Source organism: Zalophus californianus, chromosome 10, assembly GCF_009762305.2.
Source record: "Zalophus californianus isolate mZalCal1 chromosome 10, mZalCal1.pri.v2, whole genome shotgun sequence".
Taxonomy (NCBI): Eukaryota; Metazoa; Chordata; class Mammalia; order Carnivora; family Otariidae; genus Zalophus; species Zalophus californianus.
Window position 1 is genome coordinate 31,379,178 of NC_045604.1, and position 26,161 is coordinate 31,405,338.

General features: G+C 36.3%; 1 protein-coding gene across 7 annotated transcripts in view; it reads right to left on the bottom strand.

The window, feature by feature from the left end:
- The window catches only part of PTPRC (protein tyrosine phosphatase receptor type C), a 121,595-nt gene that overhangs the window by 34,608 nt on the left and 60,826 nt on the right, over window positions 1-26,161 (bottom strand). For 2 of the 7 annotated variants that reach the window (XM_027610221.1, XM_027610218.1), the window contains 10 exons: window positions 25,768-25,902; window positions 22,772-22,915; window positions 21,881-21,946; window positions 20,689-20,715; window positions 18,711-18,926; window positions 16,440-16,565; window positions 15,189-15,329; window positions 8,625-8,744; window positions 3,806-3,964; window positions 2,214-2,425 (listed from right to left, as the gene is read on the bottom strand). In XM_027610221.1, coding sequence (XP_027466022.1) covers window positions 2,214-2,425; window positions 3,806-3,964; window positions 8,625-8,744; window positions 15,189-15,329; window positions 16,440-16,565; window positions 18,711-18,926; window positions 20,689-20,715; window positions 21,881-21,946; window positions 22,772-22,915; window positions 25,768-25,902 — 1,346 coding nt within the window. The remainder of the gene's footprint in view (window positions 1-2,213; window positions 2,426-3,805; window positions 3,965-8,624; window positions 8,745-15,188; window positions 15,330-16,439; window positions 16,566-18,710; window positions 18,927-20,688; window positions 20,716-21,880; window positions 21,947-22,771; window positions 22,916-25,767; window positions 25,903-26,161) is intronic. The other 5 variants (XM_027610222.1, XM_027610220.1, XM_027610219.1 and 2 more) reach the window with 4 other exon arrangements.

The window sequence follows — 26,161 nt, forward strand, 5'->3', positions numbered from 1 at the left end:
TTTTAAGAATTTTTGTGATAATTTTTTTTTCTCTAAGTTACCAAATTACCCTTCCCGTAACAGTATGTGAAGTGACTGCTCTTAAGTCTCACAATACTGGGCATGCCCTTCTTTTTCTTTGATGTTTAGTAGGTGAAATATGGTATTGACATCTCTTTTTGTTTTAATGGGGTTTATTTGCTGTTGAAGATAAACATAGTTTTTGTTGTTGCTGTTATTGCTCTTGTGGTAACATACTTTTTACCTCCTTTGCCCAGTTTTATTTGGGGAAGGTTTTGGATATTAATGATATTAAACTCTTTGTCATACGAGTTGCAAATTTTATTTCTAGTTTGCAGTTTGCTTTTTATTTTTATTTATAACACTTTAAGTGATACAGAATTTTTCCTTTGATTTTTTATTCAGCCAAATTTATCAGTTTTATTTCTGATTTGACGGAGATTTAAACAGTCAATAGTTGACTGTTCAATATAATGTTGGCAACTGGCTTCATATCCTTTATCACTTAAATGTTTATATATATAATAATTCTTAAAATACATGTAAATTCCTTTTGACCCAATACACTTATTTCCAGGAATTTATTTAAACAGAAATTATTGGAGACACATTCAAAGATTTTGCTATTTACCTGTGTGTTTATTTATTGATTGTTGTTTATAACAGAGATGAAAACAAGCACAGTTAATAGAATATGATAAAGCCATATGATAGAATCTTATGCAACCATTAAAAATTGCAAAGTAGCAGAATATTTAACATGGAAAAATGTTCATGATATAGTGATATATGAAAAACTGTGTGTTCAAAATGTTGATAACATATATGCTGAATATATATAAATCTGCATTACATGTTATGGAAGTTGTGAGGTAATGGAAAATATATATAGGTCTTTGCCCGTGGTTCCTATCACAGAACTCCTGAAACCCTTATAATTTCCCTGCTGATAGGAGTGTTTTTCATTCTAACGAGGTGACTGGGTGGGCTCCTGGATGGTTCCTAGATAAGGGCCAGTCATTGGAAAGATAAAGCCATGAGTAGAAGCTTGGAATTTTCAGTCCTGCCTCCCATTCTCTTAAGAAGAGAAGAGGGGCTGAAAATGAAGTTAATCATTGATCACATCTACATGATGAAGCCTCCTTAAAATCTCCAAAGAACAAGGTTTGGGGAGCTATCAGGTTGCTGAACACATCCACATCAGGAGGGTGATGCACCCCAACTTCATGGGGACAGAAGCTGCTGTACTTGGGGCCTTCTCAGACATCACCCTATTATCTCCTCATCTGACTGTTCATCTGTATCCTTATATCACTTCTTTTAATAAACTGGTAAATGTGAATAAGTATTTCCCTGAGTTCTGTGAGCCACACAAACACTCATACCCGAGGAGAGCCTGATTTGTAGCCAAATTGAACAGAAGTTGAGGATAACCTAGGGACCAACTACTTGCAGTTGGCATCTGAAGTGGGGTGGGGAGAGTCTTGTGAGACTAAGCCCATAACCAGTGGAATCTGCCACTGTCTCGAGGTAGATAGTGTCAGATCTGACTTAAATTGTAGGACACCCAACAGGTGCCACGAAGACTTGCTTGATGCGGGGGAAAACCTCCACAGATTTGGTGACCAGAAATGTGGTGTTGCCGGAGACTTACAGAGAAGAACACACAAGAGAAGACTGAACTGAGGTTTTTCCCTACAACCAGGACAAAGACAGTCTTTTCATTTTAGAAGTACCTTCCCAAAATATGATCAGTACACAGTAAGCTTATAGATGAGTTTTTTAATTCTCCGTGTTCACTGGTATTTCCTAATATTTATTTCTACTACTTTCTAACCTCAGTGTACCTGTAAAATATTTTGTAATTAAGAAAGTCATGTTAATAAAGATAAAAAGTCAAGGTAAATAAAAAAAAATTGACAAAGTAATAATCGACTCATAAAATGTTGTGCATTTTGACACAGAAGCAATAATTCTGCTATAAATAAATCATATTGAAGGTCAAATATTCCAACGAAGTATTTGCTTGAAACCACTGTTTTTAGAACTAGGGATGCAGTTTGGAGTCAAACATTTAAGACTTTAAATGTGATTTCATTAGACACAGTTTCTCAAGCTCACATGAACACTGGTCTTGGTATGATTTAAGTATGATGTAACAATCATTATAATGCATATCAGTACTATAATGATTATAGAAATTATAATCTTACCTCAAGTTCATATTTTGTTAAATATTGAAGATCTTCTAAAAAGAATTCACAAACTTTTTTTGAATCATTTTTAACATAACTACCTCCAATTTTGACTTCCAGATGGTAGCAGCCATCCCCGCGGCCATTAAAGTTGGTAGGAGGCTGACAAGTCACAATTATACTATTATCTGACTTCAGTAAAGCATGTAATTTCTTGACTTCACTTGGAGCTATCAAAATGAAGAAAGATTTGTTACTTTAATCACTTTGTAAATGCATATTTAAATCACTTGGCAATACATGTGGACAATATAAATTATTTTATGTGTTAATTTGGGAGTTATAGATGACGAGATTATAATAGTACATCCATCAAAACCTTGTAACAAAACATCTAAAAATAAACCACCTAGTCATTCAATGAACATTAGCTTATATGTTGTACTTGAAGTCATGAGAGTTTATGCCATCCCCTAAGGGGAGTATATAGAATTAGAGAATAGAAGGAAAGACAGGGAGGTGAAGGGGAGGGGAAGAAAGGGCAGGGAGAAAAAAAGAAGATGATATGGGGACCCTGAAGGCCTATATACAGTCCAGCACCTCCATTTTTTTTTAGATTTTATCTTTAAGTAATCTCTACATTCAACATGGGGCTCAAACAATCCCCAAATCAAGAGTTGTACACAGTACCGACTGAGCCAGCCAGATGTCCCCAGCTTCTCTGTTCTTGAGATGCTTCCATCATCATAGTAACCACCTACCTGGCTGCATTCTTCAGGAGCAGGATCAAATTATCTTCGTTTTCCGTGACTTCACAGAAATTTAGAAAAATAACATAAAGTTCAAGGATCTGGACTTTTAAAACCAGAACCTAAATGACCTTAAATTTCACTAAGAAGCATTCTGCGTCCAACCCTGAATGAGACAATTTTTCTTCATGAGCCTGGTGCCAGTTAGGGTCTCTGGAGCTACAGATACTGCCCTACACAGGGGCATTTCTTCCTCCCTGACTTAATGGAATTAACACTCACCTCAGAGACAGATCTATCTTTAGATCTTGGAAACTATGGAGACATCATACAGGTGGCAAGAGGCAAATGCCTTTGAAAGGAAACCTCAAATGGAAAATGTACCATAAAATAAAATAGTAGGTAGTTCAGTGTAACAAAGAGAAGAAAATGCCAATAAAATGTTATGTTTTATAGGATGTTTTGTCAGGTAAGCTGAGGTTAGCAAGTGAACGCTTTGCTTTCAAAGTGAGACATTATTAGGTGTCTGCTTACAGTTAATATTTCTAGATAATATAGAAAACAATAGATAATGTATTTCTATCTAAGTTGATTAGGTACCTAAATTGCCTGAAACCTTAAAAACTGTACCAGTTAATACGCCTTCTGCTTCATTCTTACAATTCTATGATGATATATGTAGTATACAGAGAACCCAGGATAGCGTTTTTAAATTACTGTGTTTTAAATCATTATAAACCCTAGATGTTAACAAATGTGCCACATCAGTGTGTTTCCCAAATGAAACACAAAGACAGATAACAAAGTTCATACTTTGCTCCTTGCCTTTCACAGAAAGAAGCAACAAAGCTTATAACTAACCTTTTGCTTTTGTTTCACAATCACATGTCACAGGATTTCCATCACGTTGCACTCTTCCAAAGGTGTAGGCATTTAATGAGACATGGTATTTAGTATAAGGTGTCAAATTTTGCAGTTCATATCGAGTGCTCTCTTTACTCAGATTATTGCATTTTACATCTTGGGGAAAAACATTTATTAAGTCATTAAAAGTCAGGATTACCACATATTTAATTTGGTCTTTACATTAAATCATTTTGAGCCAACTCCAAACTGAGAGATTGAGAAATACATACATCCTTGGTGCTCAGAAATACTGTGTATACAATTATCAGCAAATGTATTGAACAAATTCATTTATTATAAATAAACTCAAATATTCAAAAATATAATTTCATATAATTGATTTGGGACATAAAATATTTAACAAGTTCAAGTACATTTGTGAAGGTGGTCTTTTTCCTTTCTGAGAAAACACAGTCCACAGTGAATCTTATGAAAGTCTTGAGTTGTATTGTTTTAGAAAGAGCATTTTTCAGTGAGCCTTTTTCTAATATGTAACCTTTAAATTTTGAACGTTGGTATTAGCTAGTGTTACGGATTTTAAGCAGAGAATCTGTTCGATGACTAATAACTACATCCACTCTGCCATCTTAATTTAAGCACTAAGTAATTCACGAGGGTTGCCACAGTGAGGGAAAACTGCACACTGGCCGAAGAACCCGAGCTGCATGGACAGAGGAGTGTGACCAAGTCAGTGTAAGGGATTAAAAGAAAGCATTACAAATGAAAGAAGGAGCATTCTGAAGGTAGGGGCACGCCTGACTAGGACAGCAGATTCTGGCCAGGGAAGCATATGGGAGGTAAGACCTTGTTTAAATATGTTTTGACATTCAAGCAGAAGAGTTAGCATTTGTTAAATTGAAAAATCACGAGTCACTATGTGTGAGTAGCCAAGTGACATCAATCAAGGCGTATTAAAGGACAATCAAGATGTAATTAAAGGAAGATTAAAGTTGGCAGCATGATGCTGGGTAGCAGTTACAGTGATAATAGTAATAATAATAATGATGATAAAAATAATGAATAGGTCATTCTATGTGCCAAGCACAATTTTACATGGTGTACATGAATTAATTAGCCATCACCACAACCCCATAGGTTGGCTCTCTTAATTTCATCCAATTTTACAGATGAGAAAACTGAACCATAGAAACATTAAGCAATCAGTCCATGATCTCATGAGAAAGGATGAACAGAGCCAGGATGGGACCCAGGCATTGAGGTTCCAGAGTCTATGCTCTTGCTTTCACCACTGTGCATACTGTCTGGTATGGAAGAAGGGACAAGGGTTTGAAGTGGGGCCAAGTTGTTTTTGATCTTGGATACTTCACTTCTCTGGTCCAGCTTGATGTGCTTATGGACTTGCAGAAACAGTATAAGAAAAAATCTAACATGCTAATTTCTTGTCTCAGTTCCTTATCCATAATATCGAGATTATATATGTAATATATGGTGATTAACATAACAATAAAAAATTTTAAAAAATATCGAGATTATAGTAATATCTCGACCTTACCATGGAATGCTAAATAATGAGTAAGATAAAGTGTCTCTTCTACCCTGATTAAATGTCTATTTTCTCAGAAATCCCCAAAGCTAGAGTTAATTGATTTATACCTGCTAGCTTAGTTCTACTCCGTGCCCAGTGAGAATTCTCTTTGAGGGCAGGAAAGGTGTGAGCTCGAGAGAGGGGCATAACTCTCCCCCACCCCTCATTCAAGGCTTCTGCTCACTCCTTGTATGGTATCTGACTGCCAGAACAATACCAGTTAAAATCCAAGCATCAAGATGCTATTCTCAGGGTCACTCTGGCTTCCATTCAGTGACCTAATTTTGTATGTTTGCATATGTAACCTGACAACCATTCTGTTTCAAAATGATTGATTTATGTAGTTCTGTGAAGTTTTTATCTTAGCTAATTTGACAAAAGTCAAATTGTTAATTTAATTTTGAAGAATGCTTGTTCAAAAGATACTGCTGTTTGGGGATTAAAGTTTTCAGTGCTTAGAAAGGTGGCTCAGAATGTTCATTTCCGATTGCAAAGGGTTTCAAGATTTGGTTGAAATGCCAAAATACTTTATGTGAATATCTCTGCCTCCTCCACGTGTTTGAACACTTTTTCTCAGGACTCTGACAGCAGAAGTACAAACCGTATGGAACACATTTGTCTTTTCTTAGAGCAACAGAGACATACCTAACTTTCAAGTCATGAATGTTGACTGGAAAGGGTTAGAAAGACACTGGTTTCCTCACTTGTCACTTCTTTGTTTAAAAAAAAATACCTCAGAAAATCCATTAACAACTTCCCAGACTACTCTAAAGTACCTAGTTGAACACTATGGTAAATAGTATAAATGTGTTGATCCCCAAAGAATTTTGTGCTGGAAGGAAAAAAAAAAAAAAACAGCTTTCTTCTTAAAAAAAAAAAAAAAAGGTAATACACAAAATTTCCAGCAACATCATTGTGGTCTTGAAGGGGGCACACTGGTTTCAGTAACTTTTGGAAAATAGTACTCGGGGGCACCTGGGTCTCAGGGTCCTGAGATTGAGCCCAGCGTTGGGCTCCTCATTGAGCGTGGCGTCTGCTTGAGATTCTCCCTTTCTCTTTTCCCCTTCACGCCTGTTCTCTCTCTCTCTCTATTTTTCTCTCTGTCTCTCAAAAAAACAGTACTTCGGATGCAACAAAGCATAGACATCTCTTCCACATTATTGGGGGAATTTCTTGTCACTTGGCATCCTTAAGTTAATATAAAATACTGCAGTTTCTCAAAGTAGCTCATGCTAAAAACATGAACAACACAGTAGCCAAAAGAGTATAGTTCAAGCTGTTGAATTTGAACATTTATCAGAAGTTCTGTGATCCTCAGTTGCATCATATGAACTATGGATACATTTATGCACCTCTTTTTTCAGAGTTATTATTGAAATGTTTAACAAATCTTAAAATATTATAAAAACACCAACAAACAGGAAACTAAGTAAATGTAGGAAACTACATTTTCCTTCTCCTTCAGTACTTAGCTTTCAGAGACACTGAAATGGTTAGATTATGAAATAATGAAATCAAATGTAATATCCAATTAAAAAGTAATATAAACTGCAATAGTACTTCATAGACTTTATTCCTGAGGATTTTTAATAGTAACATTACTTGAAATAATGAGAGAAGTTAAAGGAATCATTTTAACAATGTTAAAATCCTACCAACTCCCTGATAAAATGGAAGAGGATCTCATGGCATATGTTTGAGATGAATAGAAGAGCAGAACAGCCTTCTGATTAGGGCAGTTGATTTGGGGGGAAAGGGGGGAAAATATGAAAGGTAAAATAGAAGGACACATATAACCTGATATCGGCAAACTCACTCCTCTTCTCTCCAATCCTGCTCAAGTGTTACATTTAGATAACCACAAGTTTGGGTAGCACTAAATAAAAAGGAGCTATACTAGTTGTAAACAAAATAAAACTAAAACAAAACAAAACTTGTCAGACTGCTAATAATTACAACTTCCTTAACCTGATTATTAAAATAGACATTTTTAAAGGCTGTACAGAGTACAAAGGAGCAATAAACACTGCTCATAAATTTTCACCATATACTCTTCCATACAAAATACTTTGTAGTAGAGAGTATAGAAAAGGAAGAATACAGCAAGGAATAGTGAGTAGAAGATTCAGAGAAGAGAAAAGAAAGCCAAACAATGTGTTCATACAGAATCCAAACCAAGGAAGTTTATACAAGAGGTGTCTGATGAAGCAGCAAGTATCTAATTGTCTTGCTGTTTTCTCTGTAATTTCCATTTTTCCTTTCCCTTAGACCTAACTTTTGAAATTACCATAACATCAAATACATGGCATATATTTTTCTCCACAGCCTTTGAATCCTCTTACGCTAATTTGAAAATGCATGTGTATTTAACTTTGCTTTAGTAGTTTCATTATTAAGAGTCAAACAACCAGCAGGAACAATGTTATCAAAATATAAAATAACATGCTGAAAATAAGTGATTTCAGAATTTTAAATTTATGTCTGTTTCTTTCCCATCAAACAAAGAGATGGAATTCTGTGTGATATTCAGCTCAGTCCTACTTTAAGCTACAAGTAAAAGATTGGCAAGTGGGCTCTCTCACATGCTGAGTCAGCTTGGAGAGGATCCAGTAATGCTTACAGTTTTCTACAAGCATTTTGGATACTTTAAGCTATCCAGAAGATGTTTTTTTTCTCTTAAACAGCCTCTCATTTGGAGGGCTCATGGCTGAACTGGTCATAGCACATTTTTTGAACATTTATTTCTGCAAAGTCTAACTAGAACTATGCTCCAAGATTCCATCTGCCATCAAACTGGCTTCCATGGCTAAGTGGGTACATGTTCACTTTTATTCACACAATATTTTGTGTATATCACCTGGAGCAAGCTTTGGAAGGTATTTGTTTCTTTGTGGGCCTGAATAATGAGTTTGAACCATACAACTCACATAATATTTGGAAAATAATAATGAGTATTATCTTCCAGAGATTTTCTTTCTCCAGGACTTGGAGTGTAAAGATTAGAATTAAGACAGATCAAGAAAGACAAGCAAATATTGGGGCTGTTCTAGTTTTTAGTCATATCAGAGGCTGGAGAGCCCAAAGTGAGTAGAAGCTATTCTAAAATCAAGGCATATAGGGTGCCCATCACAGTCACTCTGTGGCTCACTAGCTCAATCCACATTTCCAGTGCTTTCCACTCTTGGGATTTATCTTTCCTGAAATGGAATTAAATCTTATACAAATTACCTGCATCTTTCTTATAGCAAAGAGAATAATTATGAAAAAAATCTTGAGGCGGTTTCCAGGTGAGCACTATGTCATTTGCACTTTTATTACTGCACATAAAATTCTGAGGTGAGCCTGGACCTGTTAAAAGAATAAGAATATAAAATATGAGAAATAAGAAATGGAATAAAAACATTCTTCATATTATAATTATGATTATTAATAACCATATTTTAATTATGAATTAATCATGAAATTAAAAGAAAGACATCTGGTCTTACTCAATTTGCTTTAGAGATCACCTAACAGAGGAAATGTCACTCTAACGTGGCACCGTGGACCTGAGAGAGTCTGCTGACCTGAAGACCTCTGAGAATACCCTCTTCCTCTCATATATATTATTGTTCAGCTATCCTGGGATTTCTAGCTTTCACTGTGCTGAAAATCTGTCATTGGTAGTACTGCTAAACTTAACTGTCATTATTTGGAAGCTTCCAGTAACTAGTCATCATAACTTGAGATGAAGAATATAATAAATGCCTAGATCAAATTTTTCAGGTATAATTTACATTAAGACACACTAATTTGAGGTAAAGTGTATGACTTTTAACAAATATATGCATCTACATAACCACCACCACAGTCAAGACCTAGACTATCTCTATCATCCCCACAAAGTTCTTCTGTGCCACGTCCCAGTCAACTCAGCTCCCTTGACCAATCCCAGACAGCCTCTGAACTGCTTTCTTTTACTATAGGTTAAATTCATTTATTCACCCATTTCACATAGATAAAATCAAATAGTAAGTACTTTTTTTTATGTCTAGCATATGGCGCTCAATATAATGTTCTAGAGGTTCATTCATGTTGTTGCATGGGTCAGTAGTTGGTTCTTTTATTTCATGAGTAGTATTCCATTGTAAGGATATACCACATTTTATCTATTCATTCAACTGTTGTTGGGACATAAGAGTTGTTTCCAGACTTTTGGCTACTATGACTCAATCTGCTATGAATCGTTGTGTAGAAGTCTTTGTGTGACATGTTCTTTCTCTTTGGCAAATAACCTGGAGTAAAATTTCTAAGTTATTACCTTACATTCTCCACCAATAGTATTGTCAGTCTTTTTTAACGTTAGCCATTTTAGCGGGTGTGTAATGTCATCATCCTCTCATAGTTGTTTTAATTTACATTTCCCAGATGACTCATGATATTGAGCATCTTTACGCATGCTTATTGGCCATTTGCATATTTTCTTTTGTGAAGCATATGTTCAAAATGTTTGAGTATTTTTAATTTGGTCAGTTGGTGTCTTATTTTGTATTTGGAAGAGTTCCCTATATATTCTGGAGAAACTTCTTTTTTTGAAAAATTAATTGTGGATATTTTCCTATAATGTATGGATTGATTGCTTTTTATTTCCTTAATGGCTTTATTTGAAGAGCAGAACATTCAATTTTGATGAAGTTTAATTCATAAAGTTTTTCTTTATGATTCTTCCTTTTTGTGTCCTAAGAAATCATTGCCTGCACCAAAGTAGCAAAGGTGTTTTTTTTTTCCTAATGTCTTTGTCTAGACATTTTATAGTTTTAACTTTAGTGTTTAGGTCTGCAATCCACTTTGAGTTAATTTTTGTGTTTGTTGAGAGGTAAAGACTGATGTTCATTTTTTCTTCTATAGGGATACCTGGATCGTTTGTTGAAAAAAACTACCCTTTCCCATATTTTTTATAAATAAAGTATATTTTTATTTATAAAAAATTTCCTAGGATTTCTATTTTGTTACATTGATTTATAAAGATTGCAATAATTTTAGTACTTAATATTCAAAAAATATCACATTTTTTTAGGTGTGCTGGGGACATAATTTAATGTAGTTTTATTTTTCTTCTTGTGATTTTGTTTTGGAGAGTAATCAGGAGTCATACTGAGGCAGTTCCCTTAATCCTTAGCTAACCCTTCCAAATAACATTTAGAATCATTCTAGTATGGTCTATCAAAAGTTCTGTGATATTATCCTTAATAAACAAGTTCAGTAATGTGGCTGACTACAAGATCAACACAGAAAGTAAATAGTATGTCTATATACTAGCAATAAACAATCTGAAAATTAAATTAAGAAAATATTACCATATAAGCAAGAATAAATATAAAACTAGAAGTAAATTTAACAAAAGAGGTGCAAAACTTATGTACTGGAAACTACAAAAAAAAGTTTAATACATCAAAGAAGACTTAAATTAATGGGAAGACACCGCACATTCATGGACTGGAAGACTAACATTTTTGAGATGGCATTACTCCCTAAATTGATTTATACAGGTTTAATGCAACCCCTATCAGAATTCTGACTGGCTTATTTATAGAAATTGACAAGTTGATCCTAAACTTCACGTGTAATTTCATGGAAACTTGAATAACCAAAACAATTTTGAAGAACAAAGTTGAAGGAATCACAATTTCTGATTTCAAAATTTATATAAAGCAACAGTAATTAACAGTGATACTAGCATAAGGATAGATATGTAGATCAATGGAATAAAGCTTAGAGTCCAGAAATAAGCCCATCGTTACGGTTAACTTTTGACAAGGGTGGCAAGAATATTCAATGGGGAAAAGATAGTCTTTTCAGCAAATGGTCCTAGGACAAGTGGATAGCCATATCAAAAGTATGAAACTGAACTCTAACCTCACATCATATACAAATATTAACTCAAAGTGGATTAATAGTGTTACATTTAGGAGATAAAACTATAAAACTATTAGAAGAAAACATAGGAATAAATCTGCATGACTTTGGATTTGGCAATGAGTTTTATTTTTTTTTTAAGATTTTATTTATTTGACAGAGACACAGCAAGAGAGGGAATACAAGCAGGGGGAGTGGGAGAGTGAGAAGCCGGCTTGCGGCTGAGCAGGGAGCCCAATGCGGGGCTTGATCCCAGGACCCCAGGATCATGACCTGAGCCAAAGGCAGATGCTCAATGACTGAGCCACCCAGGTACCCCTGGCAATGAGTTTTAAAGGTGACACCAAACCATAAGCAAAAGAGTAAAAATTGATAACTTGGACTTCATCAAAATTAAAATCTTATAAGTTTAAAAAGTTATCAACAAAGTGAAATGACAACCCACAGAATGGAAAAAGATATTTGCAAATCATACGTCTGACAAGGGACTTGTGTCTAGAACATATAAAGAACTCTTATAACTTAATAAAAATTTTTTTAAATTAGCAAAGGATTTGAATAGATAAAAGATATACAAATGGCCAATAAACACCTGAAGCCATGCTCAAAATCATTAGTCATTAATCCAAATCACAATGAGATACCACTTTATATCCACTGGGATGACTATAATAAAAAAGAGAGACAATAATGAGTGTTGGTGAAGATGTGGATAAATTAGAACCCTCACGCATTGTTCATGGAATGTAAAGTGATACGACCACTTTGGAAAACAGATTGGCAGTTCTTCAAAATTCAGAACATAAGGTTGTCATATGATCCCGAAATCCAACCCTAGGCGTGAACACAAGAGTAATGAAACACAGGTCTATACAAAACTTGTAAATGAATGTTCATAGCAGCATTATTCTAATAACCAAAAAATAGAAACAACCTAATCAACTGATGAATGAACAAACAAAATAAGGCATATTCATATAGTGGAATATTATCAGGCAATAAAAGAACTGAAGTATTGATACATTTTACAACATGGAAGCACCCTGAAAACATTATGCTAAGTGAAAGAAACCAGTCACAAGAGGCAACATATTATACGATTCCATTTATATGAAATATCTGGACTAGGCAAATCCATTGGAGAGGAAGTAGATTGGTAGTTGTGTAGGTGTGGAAAGTAGGAGGGAAATGGGGACCGAATGCTAACAGATATGGGGTTTCTTTTCGGTGTGATAAAAATATTCTAAAGTTCTAAAGTTGATTCTGGAGGTGATTGCACAACTCTTAATATAGACTTAATATATTTTTAAAACACTGAATTATATACTTTAAATGGGTGAATCACAAAGTTGGTGAATTAACAACTGACACATCACAATCTCCAAACCCAAATTTCATATTAGGGCTCATTCTTGGTGTCATATATTCTGTGGGTTTGAGCAAATGTATCATATGACATGTACCCATTATTACGGTATCATGCAGAGTATGGTATCATGCAGCCACTGATCTTTTTACTGCTTCCATAGTTTTGCTTTTTTCAGAATATCATATAGTTGGAACCATACAATAGGTAGTCTTTCCAGATTGGCTTCTTTCACTTAGTAATATGCATTTAAAGTTCTTTCGTGTCTTCCCGTGGCTTGACAGCTCATTTCTCTCTAGTGCTGAATAATATTCCATTGTTTGGTTCTACTATAGTTTACCCATTCACCTACCAAAGGACATCTTGGTTGCCTCCGAGTTTTGGCAATTATGAATAAAGCTGCTATAAACATCCCTGGACAAGTTTTTGTGTGGACATAACTTTTCAACTCCTTTGAGTAAATTCCAAGGAGTGTGGATTGTATGGAAATAGTATGTTTTGTTTTGCAGAAACCACCAAGATGTCTTCCAGAGTGGCTGTACCACTTTGCATTCTTACCAGTAATGAATGATTTCATTTTGGATTGCAACATCGTTCCACATGTTGCAAATATTTGATGTTGTGAGTGTTTCAGCTTCTGGACATTCTAATAGACATGTAGTGTATCTCATTCTTGTTTTTGTTTGAATTTCCCTGATGGCATAGGAAGTAGAGCATCTTTTCATATTCTTATTTGCCATTTGTATATCTTTTTTGGTGATTATATATTTTTAATACACTGAAGGATCCACTTTGCTAACACTTAATTTACTATTTAGTATCTGTGTTCACAGGAGAGATTGACCTATAGTTGCCTCAGTTTTACTCAAGTTGCAAATCCACTGAACATTAACCCTAAGCCTATCCTAAACCCTAAGAATAACCAAAATGAGTTGATAGATTTCCATGTCTTCTATCCTGTTGAGTAGTTTGGATAAGATAGAAACTATCCATTCTTTGAACATGTGGCAAATTTGTCTTCATATTTTCTTAAGGACAGGTGGGGGAAGCAGATGGTGAGTGTGAAATGAGTAGAGAGACATTGGACTATAAGTTTAATTCCAATTTTCTAATGCCTCCCAGGTAAATTTTCATAATTCATAATTTCTAAAAAATTATTCATCTTATCTAACTTTTCATATTGGATGCAAAGTTGTTTTATAATTTGTTAAAAGTCTACTTTTAGAATTTTTTAAATCAATGGGGGGTTTCATTTTTTGCTAGAGGTCTATTTTATTATTCTTTTAAACAAAAACAAGCCTTTAAGTTTGTGAATAAATTCTTAGTATAATTTTCTTCCTTCTTTCAATAACTTGGTACTCTAAACTTAGTGATGTTCTCCCTTCTACCATTTTTGCATTTATTGTTTTGGTTCTTACAAGCACTCTCCATTGATTGTCACTCAGCATACAGCAAAATGATAAAATTTCTCCTAAAATATCACTTGGTCTTCCTTCAGACTATGAAATTCCTCCACAATGTGTCTTTGCTCAAATCTGAGTATCTGTGTTTCAAAAGGTAAACTGAGGCCATTTGCATTGATGGCGACTTTTGATGTATTGTGTGACATATTTCTGCTATGTCACCTATTGCTTTCTACTAGTATTTCTTCTCTCCCTTTCTCTTTCCCTCCCTGCCACTTCCTCCTCTTCCATCTTCTCCTTCTCTCTCCCTCTCTCGTTCTCTCTCTCTCTCTCATTCTCTTTCTCTCTCAATCTCTCTCTCTCTTTTCCTCCTCTTCTTCCTCCTCTTTCTTCTCCCTCTGCTTCTTCTTCCTCCTTTTCTCCACTACCTTTTCCTCCTCTCCTGTCTTTCTTTGGTGGGTACTCATAAATTGTCATACACATAATCACCATATTTTTTTCCTAGCAGATTCTACATTTCATTGGAATCTCCATACTTCCACCGAATAAGAGTGGAATTCTAGCACTGTTCCCTTCCTTCTTCCCTCCAGCTCCCAAATGCTATTATTTTCCAGAACGGTATTTTCCAACTGTTCTTAGCTATTATAGTCTTGTTATTATTTATATTGCTGGCATTTTAGTCACGCTAACTATTATCTTGCCACCAATATTTAGATTTGCCGCTGTGTTTTAATAGCCTTGTGCTCACTTCTATGAAAGGCACGGTTTGATAGAGGGGCAGGGGGTGCAGTAGCCCACCAAGAAAGGAATGGTGCTCAGGAGAAAACGGGAAATGCGTGAACAAACCGGATCATCCATCTTGGTTTTGTTTCCACCATACGCTCACAAGGGCCTACAATTTGCAGTTGAAAAAAACAAAAACAAAAACAAACACAAAACAAACACACAAAAAACTTGACAAAGGTTTGGATCTTCAGTCATTCATTTTGAAATTCTACTTTACAAACTGATACATATCTAATTTCTGAAACCCTTTCTCCAAATCTACAGAATCATTTTCTGTGATTCTCAAAGAATTGTAAGAACATAAGAAGAAATTTTACATACACATATAAGTAATATACTCACTTCCAATATCTGTTTGAACAGTTTTATTTATGTGCAAAAACATATGGCCACCATAGAATGCTTGTAAACTACAGGAATAACTTTGGTTAGGTGAAAAGTGTTCACAATTAACTTCTTTCTTATTATCTTCAGTACAATTACCTGAAAGACATAAGTATCATATATCAGTATATGAATACACTATATCACATTTAACTTTCTCTTTAGATTTCATATCTATAATCATTTAATATCTAATAGTAAATAATAAGTAAATGATACTACAAAAAACTACTATCATTGCCATACTCCATTTTAAAGAAAATATTAAAAAGTCTAACTGAATTTAAGAGTGTCTCTAATATAACTGATGGAAGGAGTTCTCTGTTCAGAAACTGAGATTGAACCTGAGTTAGCTTTTGCCTAACAAATATTTTAGATACATCATCGTTTTACCATCAGTTCATCATCAGTTTGTTCTTGCTTTCCTCATACTATTTATATCACAGCCATGAATCTTCTTTATAACATGATGATTACAACCAGTGTCACATTGCATCCTTTGTGTGTGTGTGTGTGTGTGTGTGTGTGTGTGTGTGTTTTGCCAAATATGGCTTAGCAGATGGCTTTATACCAAAGAAGGAACTTCCACCTTAATAAATTCAAATAAAAAGAAGTAAAAATTCATTAAGTCATTAATTATTAAAAAGAACCGGTATCTCAATTATTGCCCCCCATATGAACCCAAACTCAAGTGCCTAGCACTTACTGCACTTTTCCCACTTTCATGTAAGTGTTCTTGAGGTTGTCTATGAATTTTGTTGATGGAGGGCTGACCACATAAACTCTTGAGTAATATGATCTTATGTTTGCTTTTATTCTAACAGTATGTGTATCATAATTTTTCTATAACAACCTTCTCTGATAATCCCTTCAACGATATCTTGTGTATAACAATTGCCAAGAAAATTCTTGTAAATTAATTGACTGTTACTGTTTCAAAGATTATTTTTTAAGGAAAGTATTTGTCTATTTTATGAATTTGAGTGGTATAAAGAATACAATGTTTTGACTCCAAATATACCATGGACCAAAAGAGGGGAAGGGGAGGGGGAGGGAGACAGTGGTAGGGAGAGGAGAGGGGGAGAAAGAAGGAAAGAAATAAAGAAGGGAAGGGATAGAAGGGAGGGAAGAAAGGAAGGAAAGAGGGATTAGTTACAACTAGAACAATTTTCTATCATAAAAATACTTTAATCAAAGCTATATTCTTACCACATTGAAATATGTATCTAATTTTATTTTTATCACAAGTAAAGTTTTTTTCTTCTACTTTTAAACAAATAGAAGTATTTGCTTTATCAGCCTCTGTACAATCTTTCAAATTAAAGCCTTCAGGACCTGTCAAAAAGAAGATATAAAAATAGATGATTAATGTTTCATAATGTGTGCCATATGCTCAATTAAAGTGACCGACATTATATTCATGATATAGTCTTTGGAAAGCATTTAGAGTGCTTTTGGCAAAGTCCAATAATTCAGGGTTTTGCATGTCTCAATTATTTAGCTTATTCTTTTTAACTTCACACATTTTGGCAGCATTTTATTTAGAATTTATCCTACCTTTAAAAAATGGGACCCAAGCAAATGTCTAGGTGAAGTTGCATTTTTTGCACATTTTAACACACTCACTTCATTCTTTTTCTTATATCTTCAATTTTTTTATTTACTCTTGATGTTTTTTATTAAATGATTATTACACAAAGTATAGGAGGTTCTGTCTTGGAGAATGTGTTTTTTACATTGTCATTTTCTGTTCCTAATTGATAATTTATTTCAGTAATTTTTCAAAAAAATCAATCTTTAACCTATGTATTTTTAAGTTTTTATTTTATTTTATTTTATTTTATTTTATTTTATTTTATTTTATTTTATTTTATTTAGCAATTCAAAAATTCCCTACAATAACAAGTGCACTCCTTAATCCGCATCACCTTTTTAATCCCCTTCCCCTCTGGTCACCATCAGTTTGTTCTCTATAGTTAAGAGTCTGTTTCTTGGGGCACCTGGGTGGCTCAGTTGTTAAGCGTCTGCCTTCAACTCAGGTCATGATTCCAGGGTCTTGGGATGGAGCCCCGCTCCCTGCTCAGCGGGAAGCCTGCTTCTCTCTCTCCCATTCCCCCTGCTTGTGTTCCCTCTCTTGCTGTGTCTCTCTCTGTCAAATAAATAAATAAAATCCTAAAAAAAAAAGAGTCTGTTTCTTGCTTTCTGTCTCTCTCTCTCCTATTTTTTCCCTTTGTTTGTTTTGTTTCTTAAATTCCATACATGAGTGAAGTCATATAGTATTTGTCTTTAACTATTTCATTTAGCATTATATTCTCTAGCTACATCTATGTTGTTGCAAATGAGAAATCCAATAAAGGGTTCGTATCCAAAATATATAAAGAACTTATACAAATCAACACCCAAAAAACAAATAGTCGGGCAGAAGGCATGAACAGACATTTCTCCAAAGAAGACATGCGGATGGCCAACAGACACATGGAAAGACGCTCATCATCACTGACCATCAGGGAAATGCGAATCAAAACTACATGAGCTATCACATCACACCTGTCAGAATGGCTAAAATCAACAACACAAGAAACAACAGATGTTGGTGAGGATGTGGAGAAAAAAGTCCCCTTGTGCACTGTTGGTGGGGATACAAACTGGTGCAGCCACTGTGGAAAACAGTATGGTGGTTCCTCAAGAAGTTAAAAATAGAACTACCCTATGATCCAGCAATCTCACTGCTAGATATTCACCCAAAGAATACAAGAATATTAATTCAAAAGGATACATGCACCCCTATGTTTAAAGCAGCATTATTTACAATAACCAAGATATGAAAGCAAACTTTAACCTATTGAGATGTTAACAAATCAATGTTCTTGAATTATTATGTGATGTGAGATAGTCAAAATATTTACAGTTCCTGAATCTCTTTGCCAAAATGCATTTTATAAAGATATGCTTTAGTGGAGTGGGCTTGATACCCTGGTCCCTTCTTCCCAGCAGGAGCTTAGCTGGCAAAACCGGCTTGATCACCTTAAAATGATCATAATCTCTTTTTTTATGTGAAAGTATTTTTGTTCTTTCCACAACCATCAAATCCTTGACTTTGTGTTTTCCCCCAATATACTCCAGACACAACTGTATTTAGAAGGATAAATATGTGCACATATATATTTAATGACTTGAATTAAATGGGGGGAAAGAAAGCTTGTGGATAATCGCTCATCCACAGAGGGATAAATAAAACTTAATCTACACAACACACTGTGTAGATGGAGTGTAGGGAGGGGAAAAGAATTAAGACGGTTTATAAGAGTTCCTAAACTCACTGGGTTAGGAGAGCAGAAAGTTCACCCACTTGCGTCCTGCCGACTTCCTTTCCCTCATCCCTGCTCACTTACCTGACAGATTCCTGCAACCCCTAGCACGCAAGACACATAGAATTGTACTGTTTTATAAATATACAAATAGAAACCAATTTATATTTACCTGGTGGCACCTCCAAGTTTAAAATTTTTGGAGTATGACATGAATTATGACTTATAGTAACATTAGTATTTGCACATTCTGGTAGGCCGTGGATCTCATTCTTTAGACATGTGTCATTTTCACAATTCACATAAACACTAACATTTAGTTTTGCCTTAAATGACTTAGTTTCATTATCATAATGATATTTCACAGGGAAATGTGCATACTTCTCATCTGAAAGAAAATAAAAGTGAGGATTATCTTTTTAAAAATTTCAGAACAAATAAACCTACATCAAATGCAAGCACCTTAATATAGATTTTCAAAAATATCAAATATTTAACAAAGTATCCCCAGAAACATGAAAAAGAGAGGAAACACATCAGGTGTGTCCATAATTATTTTTCAAAATTCTCTTTATATCCCTGCCTATCAAGGACATCAGCTTTTAAGTTTATACTTGGGTGATTAACAGATTAATGTCTGTCTTCCTGACTGAACTGTATATTCATTCTATGACAGCAAAGTCCAGTTTACTTTGAGCATCAACATAAATCCAAGTTTTTGAGTAAAACCTGTCATTAGTAGAGGCTCAATTGTTTGAATTACTTGTTGAATTGATGCACAAATGAATGAAGCATCTGACAAGTTTCTTCTCCTTGCTTTATCATTTCCTTTTCTTTCTAAAATGCAGTTCTTGATTACCTGTTTCTCCAAATATGTGGAACATTAATTCAGGGACCACAGGCCTCATTACTCCTTTACCTAGGTAAAATTATCAATAATAAACCCTCCTAAGGACCTCCCCTTAGTGACATCTCACATTCTCTCCTTTATTTAAACAAATTCCGTTGACTGGTAAAAATATGTTTTCCACAAATGCTAATTTATTCACTCATTTTTAATCCAATGAACAATTATTAAGCCCTTATTATCTTTAAGACATTGTCCCAAGCCCTAGGAATACAAATGATCAGTTCTTAGAAACGTAGAGTCCTAACATGGAGACAAACATAGACATGAGTTGCAGAAGACATGCAAACACCTAAAACAAGATTATGCACAAAATAATATGGGAGTAGGGTGGGGAGAAATTTATTCAGATTGCAGGCATAAGAGATGGGGTGACTCCAGAGGAGGCGGGTGACTCAGTTTGTGTTTTAAAATATGATCAGGACATAGGAAAAGAGATGGTGGGAGGGGGTGCGCTGGATGAAGGTGAGGTGGAATTCTAAGCGTAGAGGAAGAAGAGCAGGAGAGAACACAGAGACATTATGTAACCACTATGTGTTTAGAAAACTGTAAGTAATTTCATATTGGTTAAGTGAAGAGTGTACAGAGGCAATAATATAGGAGAAATATGATCATAAAATACCATATTAATTAAGCAAACATATGAAGGCTGATCTTTACATTAAATGTATGGGGAGCTACCGAAGGCAGAGACTTCAGCGATGAGATTCACAAACAATATGGAGGGTGAAGCCCCCGCCACGGAACACTTCACTGAGAAGAGAGTAGGAAAATGGGAAAAGGGTTGCACAAACTGCTCTCAAGCACCTGCTTTGAGCCAAAACCCTGACAAGACAGAAAGACAGAGAGGCAGAGACAAAAACAGATTCTTTTTCTTCACAAGCCTTGAAGGTGTTCTCCACATTTCACATGTATCATTACACTGAATCCTCACCCTCTGCAACCCCAAAGCAAACTTGCTATTTTCCATTTCATGCACACCCAAACGGAAGTTCAGTGGCTTCACCAAAGTTGTTCAGCTAGTAATTACTAATCCTGATGCTCAAAACTAGGTCTGAATATGACATCAAATCTTCTTGCTCCTGAAGGACACTGGCTCTTAAGATTTGGAACTAATCATTACTGGGAAATGAGAGCCAGTGAGTATAGCTTGCTAGTGGGTCTTGAAGCTTAGAACGAAGAAGGAAATAATTCAAACAATATTCTAAAGTGATATATGCTCCCTCTAGATAAACAAACTTACCACATGATTGCTTAGGTGTAGTAGGAACTATAATAGAAAAAAAAAAGAGTGCAAATTATTAAAATTTCATTTACAATATCTCTGCTATAGTCATTTTGGGAAAAGGTGGTTTTACAATGTTTCAACTTCATAAATTGTGAAGTCTATGAGTTAGGTTTAACAGACAATGCAGGGTTCACAGTGCCTAGTACAATGTTTTAATCTCAAAACTTCAAATGTTATAAACTAATGAGCTAGTTCTATAAAACATTTTCATGAATTTACCCAAAAAACATGATTGTGATAATAATAATATTGGCATTTTTGAGCACCCATTTGATTATGGTGTGGTGACATGGCTAACTCTACACGCAGCCAAAAACATTTAAAAGGTCCTCATCCCCTTGATTAATCTCAAAATAGATTATATAATTATAACCTCGAGAGGGTTCAGTATATATACACCTTTGTTTAAAAACATCAGAAAACAGGCAAAAGCTGCTTCATTCCCTAGTTTAATTTTTGTTAAGTTCTTTGCACATATACTGGATCCAGAGTAATTAATGGCTCTTTCAATGAATTGAAACATATCTTGGGTGAAGCATTAACTGAAGAATGAGTGGAAATGTGCTTTGTGAAAGCGAAGAGATCTCTGCTAATCTGGTCTTTGGGAGTTGGAAGAATTGGGGAAAGAAGAGTGGGCTTGCAGGCTCTGCCATGGCCGACCCGCTGCCTGACACTGCCAATTGCTCTGTTCATTCCCTAGAGGCCCCTTGCTTTTGCTTCCATGCTCCATGTTGCATGACTGGGGCTCTACAATAAATCCTCTGCTATTCACCACTTGGAATGGAGAATCCCATTGATAGACTAGTTCCTTTTTTATATGAATACCTAAAACCACTCTTAGAGAAAGAAGTCCTAGTATATTTGATTATTTTTCTATGCATTTGCATAAAGTGCAAAGTTAGGAGAGCAGGGGGGTGCTATAATGACATGATAGGTTATGACAGAAACATTGTGCCCTGATCTCACCAATTGTTGCCTTGCTAAAATAAGCGTTTTAAGACTAACTGCTATTCCACAGCCCCCATGACTAGAATACTCAGTTGAACTTCTCAAAAAAAGGAGCCCCATGTAGAGCAAATGGAAGACCCTTCTATGAGCACATCCCAGGTACATGGTATGACTTCATGGCTAAAGGTAAGATTGTCACCTATTGCTGTGGGAGCAGTTTTATGGGTAATGTTTGTTGCAGGTGAAGCGGACGTAAGAGTCACATCTGCAAGGAAATGAACAGAGAATAAAAGTTAATGAGTTTGTCATAATAAAGGGCAAAGGAAAAACTCTTCAGCAAAGATACTTTCCCAACCCAATCTTTACTACAGGAGACCTCATTGGAATTAACACTTGCTCATTTTCAAAATAAAAAAGTGAATCAAAGCTTTATCTACAAATGGCCCTTGAAGATAAGCAATAGTTCAAATAATTAGAGCATGACATTAAATAAGTTGAGAGAAACTATTCATTCCTTGGTGTAATTCTTACCTGATGGTCAAACTACTCTTTTCTCCTTCAATTACGGCTTCCTTATTTTAATTACTAATAAAGATACCACTTACTCTTTTTTAGTATTCACTGCCTATCAGCCTTTTTTACACACTCAGTTCTCACATCAATCCTATAAAATGAATATTATAATATCCAGTTTTACAGAAGGGAAAACTGACACACACAAATTATTAGTGGCTTGTGCTAAAGTCAGCCAGAAAGTTAAGGAGGCTGGATTTGATCCAGCTATATGACACTAAAGTCTATTATCTCTCTTCTTTGCCACCAACATTCATACTATGAATAACAAAATAAAGTATGCCCAGAAAAAAAAGCTTACCGGCAAGTTTATTTTGTCTAATTTAGTATCAAGATAATGAAACTTTGTAAAACAGGACACCTGCAAATAATATTTGGTATGAAGTAAAAGAGCTGCATTAAAGTTTCAAGTCTCCATCTCGTTATCCATAACCTACGACACCTAGAGCATCCTGGTAGTTTCAAGTCTCCATCTCGTTATCCATAACCTACGACACCTAGAGCATCCTGGTCAAACCTGAGGCGTTATCATTGGTGGTGGTGTTGGAGATGAGAGAGGGTAAGGCAGCAGAGCTGCTGTGTGCAGGGCTGAGGGTGGCTACTGGTGTGAAAGCTGTGTCTACGCGGAAGATGCTGGGTATAATCCACTCTCCTGGGAAGCCTGCAATCAGAAAGGCCATCATCACTGTCATCCATTTCTGCCACCCAAGGGCAACGGCCAGACAGTCAACATAAACAGATTATTGAAGCTAAGGCCAAGCAACAATCAGGCACTTTGTTCTATGTGTTCTGCAAAACTGAATTAAAAACAGCAAGCTTTGTGGAAGAGGTAAGTTTATCGTCAGGCAACTCAAAACCTATGCAGTTTTCTCTTCGGAGCACAAATTTAAAAGTCTTTGGAACTTGAGGAGCCAGCTTGCACAACTCAGGGAAGCCAAACTCCCCAGCTGAGGCATGCCTTGGGTGGTAGTGAGAATGCACCATGGCGATAGAGTGGGGGACTGGCTTGCTGGTGCTGACACCACAGAGACGGGAGTGGAACTCTGGGTGTAAAAGGCTGTGTTAAGGTTGGCAGAAGAGGAAGCCAGGCCTGCTATGTGTGAAAGCCTCGCATGGGGTGCACCTCTCTGGGGAGGGGCGGATTTCTGGGTGCAGGTGCTTAGGTCTACTTTTCTTAAATCAAAGCTGAGTGGGCTTCTCTGCCTGTGCAGTTGCTGAGCTCAGGGCGCTTCCTTTCCAGCTGAAGGTTACAATTCGACTTCCATTGTGTAGACTGCCCTTGCCAGGAAAAAGCACATCTAAGCCAATTGGTATAGAATCAGCTGTCGTTGCTGAAGAAACGGCACAATGTATTTGGTTAGGACCATTCACTCTCAAGCTTCAAAGCACCTCATGCATGTGACATCTTCTTGCAGATATCACACCAGAATTACAGCACAAGCAATCAATATGTATGCATTGGATGCCTATTACATGACTAGCACTCTGGTAGTTGTCATGGCAAAAACAAAAAGAAATACTAACGAGGCTCTATTTAAGCTTGGTTGGTTATTTCCCTGTCATGATCCCTGGGGTCCTCAGTTCAATGATAAGAGATTAGCCTTGCATTTGCAGTAAGATTCTCAGTATTTGAGCAGAGTAAAACATGTATGCACATGCTGAAAATGGTTTCAAGGCCATCATGCAGGCATCCTCCAATTACAAACCCAGAACAGTCCATAACTTCACATCCACATCCATTAGAATTGAAAAAGCATCTTCCAAAAATTTGAGTTTGGGTTCTCAGCTTGGTCTACACAACCCATCCTCCCATTTCACTAACCCATAGAGCAGAATGAGTGATATAAACATCAGTTCTTCAGTTCTGGATCCCCATAGAAGGGCTCCAACAGAAAAAGGAGAAGAGCAGGAAGGTTTTTTTTTTTTCTTTAAAAAAAAAAGTTTAGGGGCTCCTGGATGGCTCAGTCGTTGAGCGTCTGCTTCGGCTCAGGTCATGGTCCCAGGGTCCTGGGATGGAGCCCCGCATCGGGCTCCCTGCTCGGCGGGAAGCCTGCTTCTCCCTCTCCCACTCCCCCTGCTTGTGTTCCCTCTCTTGCTGTGTCTCTCTCTCTGTCAAATAAATAAATAAAATCTTAAAAAATAAAAAATAAATAAATATATAAATAAAAAATTTAGACACAGAACTGGTCCTCTGCCACGTTTTAAAAATCAACGGGTTTGTCTTTTGCCTCCTTGCATATTCTTCCCTACTTCTCTTTCACGAGCTTGTTCTCTTCACCCCACTCCATGCCCCGGAGTCCCTTGTCCTGCTCTTCTGCGGCCCCCATGATCCCTCCCCGAGTCCCCTCCCTTCCTCCTTCATGTGAAAACTATGACTCCCTTGTGTAGGTAATCTCAGTGCCGGTTTACGGTTTAGGAGTGGCTTTTACCATTTTACTTAAGTTAATTAATCCTAATCAATTTTTCATTAGTGGAATTAGCCACTTGGAGAGGAAGGATTTCTTCATGAGGGCAAATAGGGTGGTTTCTGTGTCTATCAGCCCCTGCAGATCAGTCCCCTTTAGGTCTTTTACGGCTCCTTCTCATCCACAACTTCTGGATCTGTGCATTTACTAAAAGCTCCAAATCTTTTTACTGCGGTTCTCCTGGCAGCTAGGGTGGGTGGAACGAGGCAGGGAGGCGAGGGCAGCTCTTTTTCCAGTTGTTTCAATCTTGTGCATTGCCTGGAATGACTTTTGTGCCTCTGTTTGATAGGGTTGACTTCCATCTTTGATTCATACTTAAAGCAAGGCCACTTTAGTGCCAACTCTGTAGCCCCCCCCCCATTGCCATCTTTAACCTTCAGACACTCAGGCCACTCCATTTTTATATATGTCCATGTGGATTTTTGTTTTTCAGGATAAGAAAGGGGGGGGGCACCATGAAGTGACTTAGACGCTGATTTTGGAAAGACAACGAAGGGGATATTTTGCATTGCTTTTACGTGCAGAGATGCTAAGCCAAAAGAATCCTAATGTTTGGGGAATATGAAGTATCTATTTCTTTTTTTCCATTTTTTAAAAAAACAATTAAATTGTGGTTACAATTTCTTGGTGCGCTTCATTGATGATGGAAGTCATCCACTCTTCATGATTTTGTGTATTGGTCGGGGATCTTTAAGCAACAATTCATACATACTATTCTTTATTACCAGCAAAAAGTTCTCACTCTGCAATGATACTTGCCCCAAATATAAAAAAAAAAAACCATGTAGATTACCCTAAATAACTGTTTCCTCTGGAACAGGTCTTTCCTTTATTCTTGTAAGTCTCATTCTTTATTATTTCATCTCTATCACAAGGACCTTAGTTATGTGGCCTCACGAACGATAACTATGAAAGTATGAAATTCCAAATTAACCAACTAGCAAGTGCTGCATGTTTAACAAGTGGTTGGATTCCCTCACACTAGTCTTAAACACAGGCAGTTGTCATGCTCTCTTCATATTTGCACAAGTCTAACAGCCCCGCAAACCTGCAGTGTCATTCCCACCCGGAGCAGGGGTGCGTGGGGGAAGGGCAGCAGTGCTGCTGGGTGTCTGCGGGTCAGATCCGTCAGAGGGCGCCTGCGAGTCTGCGTGCGTGGGGTGGAGAGGCGGCTGTGTAACACCTAAGGTAAGAAAGTGAAATCATTTCAGTGTTTCCCCACCACAGATGAAAAATACAAATACTAAGAGGTTATAAGTATATTTGTTTACCAAACCGTGAAATGACTCAGTCTATTAAAATGTGTGTCTGCCTCTATTCAAATTTGCCTGGCAGGAAGGTGGCACCTGTGTTCTTCATTTTCGGATTCCCAGAGGCTCCCTCTGGGCCGTGAAGTCACAGATGACTCAGGTTTCCAGGCGGTTTTTTTTTAACCTCCAAGT